Source organism: Cebus imitator, unplaced genomic scaffold (genome assembly GCF_001604975.1).
Source record: "Cebus imitator isolate Cc_AM_T3 unplaced genomic scaffold, Cebus_imitator-1.0 Scaffold115, whole genome shotgun sequence".
NCBI lineage: Eukaryota > Metazoa > Chordata > Mammalia > Primates > Cebidae > Cebus > Cebus imitator.
This window is the reverse complement of record NW_016107430.1, coordinates 4,018,534-4,024,698: the sequence shown is the minus strand read 5'-3', so window position 1 is coordinate 4,024,698 and position 6,165 is coordinate 4,018,534. Positions and strand designations below refer to the sequence as shown.

Below are 6,165 nucleotides of genomic sequence, written 5' to 3'. Positions count from 1 at the left end.
GCCTCCTGAGTAGCTGCGATTACAGGCACGTGCCACCATGCCCAGCTAATTTTTTGTATTTTTAGTAGAGACGGGGTTTCACCTTGTTGACCAGGATGGTCTCGATCTCTTGACCTCGTGATCCACCCGCCTCGGCCTCCCAAAGTGCTGGGATTACAGGCGTGAGCCACCGCGCCCGGCCCGTGAATCTTATTTCTTACCAGTTAGTTTATCTGTTTCTCTTTTGGCTACACTAAAATAGATCCTGAATTTCAGCTCAAATGGTTACCTACGGAGTTAAACAACATTTAGGTGTCTGAATATCTTCCTAAAATAAAAATTATAATGAAAATTTTAAGTATTATTTTTGTTTACTGTTCTCCTTTTGGGGGTTCCTAGAAATCAATACACACACTTGGTCTGAGTTGCAGAGAATCATAAGAGGCATGCTGCTGGAGGATGGATGCCCACAATTAACCATGCTGGTTTGACAGTAATCATTTCCTCTCAAAAAATCAAGTTAATTTTTAAAATGTGATAGTGTCACCATCTTAAAAATGAAGATGGAAATGATCTTTCCACCCACACCTTGTTGGAGACATATGTCCATCCAATGTGTGTCCATCAAATGCATGGTTCAAAAATAAGAGACAGCACATACTTCAGAGTCAGTCCCACTCTCAAAACAGTCATAAAAAATTTTCACTTTCATATAACTTTTTATGACTTTTCAAAAGTTAATACTATTCATTCAAAGTACTTTGCTGAAAAAGAATAAACATTTGTGAATAACTGGAATCTGGCTGGTTTGGGGATGCTATTTACAAAAATGTATACCCATTATACTACTAGCGAAATTAAGACTGAATGCTGATAAGAGATTCTGGTAATACTTTTGGATGAACATGTATCTACTTTGCTTTGAGGATTCTATGCAGTTTTCACTCCCTCATCCATCTATTCAGTCTCCTTTATGTCTTCTTGATCCGAAGTACTAGAGATGTCATCATCTGTTTGTTCTCCAGAGAAATATAGCATCATTGCATGTGTCTTGTGAGTTATGGTGACAGTGCAGGGCCCTTGGGCCCAAGGCTCTCCATCCACCTGCATTGGCATCATGGAGCACTTCAAAATCAGCTGATATTAGGGAACAAATAATGTTTAAAAGTCAGTCCCCCAACATTTAGAAAGGTCTTCCTTAATAATACCATCTACAATCCCTTAACCCTTATGCATTTCATTTTTAGAAAATATTAATCTGAATATGTTTTTATTCATTGATTGTTTAAGGAATTTGTTTTTCAAGTGAATATTTTTTTTTTTTTTTTGAGACGGAGTTTCGCTCGTTACCCAGGCTGGAGTGCAATGGCGCGATCTCGGCTCACCGCAACCTTCGCCTCCCGGGTTCAGGCAATTAATTCTCCTGCCTCAGCCTCCTGAGTCGCTGGGATTACAGGCACACGCCACCATGCCCAGCTACTTTTTTGTATTTTTAGTAGAGACGGGGTTTCACCATGTTGACCAGGATGGTCTCGATCTCTTGACCTCGTGATCCACCCGCCTCGGCCTCCCACAGTGCTGGGATTACAGGCTTGAGCCACCGCGCCTGGCTCAAGTGAATATTTTATCTCATGGATCTTGAGCCATATTTCTGTTCTTCCTCATCCCACTCAAGCCCCTGGTGTAGACTGACCAGGTGCAACAGTCATAAACCACTGTTTAAAGAAAGTTATAGCATGTATACTTTCCACATCAACAGCTTAGAAATGGACTGGGACAAATTAGCCTGTTACAGCTGTATTTTTCACTTACCCTCACTGTATGTGCCTGTCCTATTCGAAAAGGATTCGCCAGTTTCACTTGAATCTGAGCACAGTGGAAAGACCCATATACTCCAACAACTTCCAGTAGACCATCATCATGCCTAAAATTGGAAAAAGAAAATATGGATTATATGATACAATAAAATAAAATCAGTTATGCTAGAGCAATTGCTTTTTAATGCAGTTGGACCATCAACTTTAAAATATTTATAACTAATGAGATATACAAAAAAGAAAATTTGAGGAAAAATGTTAAAGTATATAAACAAGAGATTGCTTTAAATAAAATAGTGACATGAAAAAACAGACTACAAATGTACATACCTGGTTAGAGGGTAAGTCTCGTCCCCCATCCCTTCCCATAGTCTGCAGCCACCGCCCCAGTATCCAATGTTCAGAACTATAATACCTTCCAAGTTGGGCAGTGCTACTCGCTCACCATCCAGTTCTAGCTTTAAAGAAATACAAATAGATAGTGACTACAGGGCACACTATTTCCATACATATCTATTTAGAATTCACATCCATTTTCATAAATGTGCTTATGTGTGAGGGATGCACATGTAGAAGACACTCCGTACCTCTCACTCAGGGCTTCTCATTTGGCCTTTTCTATCTCCCCAGTGGAACTGCTTCTATCAACATCATCAATAATGTCCTTTCTGTTAAGCCCCATGATTTTTTAGGCCTTATCTATCTTGCTGTTTCAGTAGCACCTGACACTTGTTGACTCCCTTCCTCTTTTCCTAAAATCTTCTTCCCTTTGCTTCCTGGAAACTACAGACTCTGCTTCCCTGGATGTTCATTCTCAGGAAAGTAAACTGGGCCAGATCCATCTATCCACTGCCTACAAAACATGTCCACGGACTGGCACCAAAAACTCCTATGTAAAAAACTGATCAAGCAACTTGTTCTGCAATTCGCTCTCTGTTCCCCAATGTACTTACCAGGAAAGAGTAACAGTCTTCCCCTCCTCCTTCTCTTAGCTAACTCTTACTTACTCTTTCCTGGTAAGTAGGTTACTCACCCCCGCAACCCAACTGTTTAAGCCAGAAACCTGGGAGTTATCTTTGATTTCTTTGAATTTACCCTCCACATTCACTTAATCGCTAAAAACAGCTGATGCTATTTCAGTCTTTCTCTCCACCATTTCTTCCCTAAAATGTTCCTATCTGGTCTATCTGCCTCTAGCTTTACTCTCCTATGCATCCCTCACAGAGCAGTCGGATTGACACTTAAAAAATGCAAATATGTCATCCTGTAATTACAACCCTTCGATGGCTTCACTTCAACCCTTCAATGCCCATGATGAAATCCAAGCTCTAATACCAGGCAAATATGACACTGTGATTTGACATCTGTCCATCTCTCTAGCCTCAGCTCTTATCACTGTCCTTCCTGAAAGCTATGCTCCAGCTTGAACTCACTCAAATATGCCACGTGCACCTCTGGGCCTTTTGCACATGCTGTTTTTAGCCTACAGCAATCTTCCCCTCCTCCTTCTCTTAGCTAACTCTTACTTATTTTCAGATTCCAGCTTGTCACTTCTTCCAGAAAGACTTGCTTATACTGCCACTTTCCCTAGTCTCTGTAGCTTCTAGGTTACATATTACTCTTGTTTGTTCCTCTAAGACCACATGCTTTTATTATCACTTCTCATACTGCACTGCAATGTGGTTTAAATATCTTTTCTGCTTTTTTATTGGAGACAGGGTCTCAATCTGTCACCCAGGCTGGAGTGCAGTGGTATAATCATGTTTTACTGAAGCGTCCACTTGCTGGTTTTAAATGATACTCCTGCCTCAGCCTCCTGAGCAGCTAGGACCACAAGTGAATGCCACTATGCTTGGCTATTTTAATTTTTTTTGTAGACACGAGGTCTTGCTATGTTGCCCAGGCTAGTCTCTTTGCCTCAAGCAATCCTCTCACCTTGGCCTCCCAAAGTGCTGGGATTAAAGGTGTGAGCCACTCTGCCCAGACTGGTTTAAATATCTCTCTTCATCCTAGACTGTAAATGTAGAGCAAGGAATTTATCACTGTACCTCCAGTATCGAGGACAGTGACTATTTTTAGGTATATATATAAAATTTTGTTTCCGTATAAGTAAAAATAATTTGTATTTTTGTATAAATAAAATGTCAGACAATAAAGTAAAGGTATTTTATATGCTCCTATGCTTTACTAATACTATCAAAGTCCAGGAAAAAGGAAATATGATAAAGTAACATAACACTCTTTTTTTTTTTTTTTTTTTTGGAGATGGAGTCTTGCTCATCACCCAGGCTGAATGTGCAGTGGCATGATTTTGGCTCACTGTAACCTCCGCCTCCCAGGTTCAAGCAATTCTCTTGCCTCAGCCTCCCAAGTGGCTGGGATTACAGGCATATACCACCACCCTAGGCTAATTTTTTGTATTTTGGTAGAGGCGGGGTTTTACCATGTTGCCTAGGCTGATCTTGAACTCCTGAGCTCAGGCCGTCTGCCCCGCCTCAGCTTCCCAAAGTGCTAGGATTACAGGTGTGAGTCACCGCGCCCGGCTATGATCCTCTTTTTAACAGAAAATCTTGCTCTTTCATGCCATGGCTGCCCAGAGGCTTTGAGCTAAACATTATGCCTAACAGCAACATTTTCCCTTGGCTAATGTGTAATCAGGCTCCTTACTCCCTGCTCATTGTCTCTTTTCCCAAGCTGTTTATGATCTCTTTTTATTTATTTTATTATTTCTAGGTTTCTCTGAATTAATGTTTTTGTTGTTGCTATTAACCATTACAGATTCTTTTTGGAATCAAGCAAGGAATACATATAAGACTGCCATATCACATCAGAGATGCTGTCACAATAAGCCATCATTAATATTCTATTTTTACTACTTATACATTTTTATTTTGGTATGTAAGAGAGATACCCCACAAAAGTAATCTGAATTCAACTTTTCATTTAAACTTCCTCTGCGACTTTATGTTGAGTCAGGCTCTGTATTAGATAATTGTAAGTTATCTATCATGAATGAATGGAGGCCATTCACCCTAATAGTTAAACAGACTCCGGATTTACATAAATCTGAGTTCATGTCCTGATTACATGTGCATTTAGGCATTAAATGACAGAATTTGGGCAAATTCATTTAAAATACTTTTCTTTTCTGTATAATGTGAATACAATACATGCCTTAATAGAATTGTGGTGAGAATTTAGAGGGACAATGTGTATAAAGCATGTAGCAAAGTGCTTGGCACACAAATAAATACTCTATATATGCTGACAAAATGTATTAACAGAAATTTTAGCATTTCTGTTTTAAAAATCTTCATAATTCAGAGACCACCTAAAACTTAAAAAAAAGTATTAATAGCTTACCTCAACTTTTTTATTCAAATCTTTACATTCTTGCACTAAACAATCTTTGGTTCCATAGAATAAGTAAACTGCCTATGAAAAACAGATAGAAAATATGATATTAAAACAATCTAACCCTTTAAACATTAAGAAAAAAAACGCTGTATCAAAGCTCCCTGATAAGAATGTTGAATGAAACACATTTTCCTTACAGTGGACTAGACGCTGATGAAAAGAAGGGCAACCAAAAGGGATACTTTTGGTGTGCAACCTCTGGCCCTATCCAACACCTCCATTCTAGTAATTTTAAAGGGTAAAATTGGAACCCATGAGGAGCAGCAATGGAAATATATAATTAAAAAACAATGTAAAAATGCCTTTAACATATTACAGATACTTTTGGCATCATTTGTTATTTTACATTTTATTCTATTATGCTATTAATAGTTTAAAAGTGCTAGATGAACTCTGGTACAGTAGATGAGATATTACTCATCCTTCTTTTTGGAAGATGACAATATAGGCCATTCCATTTGGGTTTAATTAGCCTCTTTCTCAGGGGAAATGTGGGATAGAAGTGATTTTTTTCTAAATGGTGTTTTCTCCCAATTTATCAAAAATGTTGTATTTTATAAAGAAATATATTTGAGTTAGAAAATTCCATTTATTCTTAGTACTTCAGATTACTTAAGGACAGTAGAAATGCAGATTAATCCAGCAAACATTTTCTAATCACTTTTGAATACAGAAAGGTTGATATAAGCAGTGAGATAAGTTAATTATCAACTGACTAAATAGCAATACTTATTACATTAGTAACTATATTAATAAAAGGGAGTTATTTTAAAATTTGAAATACTTGTAAAACAGAACCAGGAATACAACTGCATTTATTTTTGATATCCTGTTGGTCAATCATCAAATGTCATTAAAAAAATTCCTAAGCAAAACTCCATCAAAGGAATCAACTGTACTGGAAACCAGAGATGACCTTAGTTGAAAGCTGTGGCAAACAAACTGCTCCTTT

At 38.1% G+C, this 6,165-nt stretch overlaps 1 protein-coding gene across 3 annotated transcripts in view; it reads right to left on the bottom strand.

The window, feature by feature from the left end:
• Positions 1-766: 766 nt before the first annotated feature.
• DGKE (diacylglycerol kinase epsilon) overlaps positions 767-6,165 on the bottom strand; it is a 28,079-nt gene continuing 22,680 nt past the window's right edge. For 2 of the 3 annotated variants that reach the window (XM_017538825.2, XM_017538824.2), the window contains exons 9-12: positions 5,160-5,231; positions 2,127-2,254; positions 1,792-1,903; positions 767-1,116 (exon numbers count right to left, since the gene is read on the bottom strand). In XM_017538825.2, coding sequence (XP_017394314.1) covers positions 937-1,116; positions 1,792-1,903; positions 2,127-2,254; positions 5,160-5,231 — 492 coding nt within the window. In that variant the 3' untranslated portion in view covers positions 767-936. The remainder of the gene's footprint in view (positions 1,117-1,791; positions 1,904-2,126; positions 2,255-5,159; positions 5,232-6,165) is intronic. The other variant, XM_037742124.1, reaches the window with a different exon arrangement.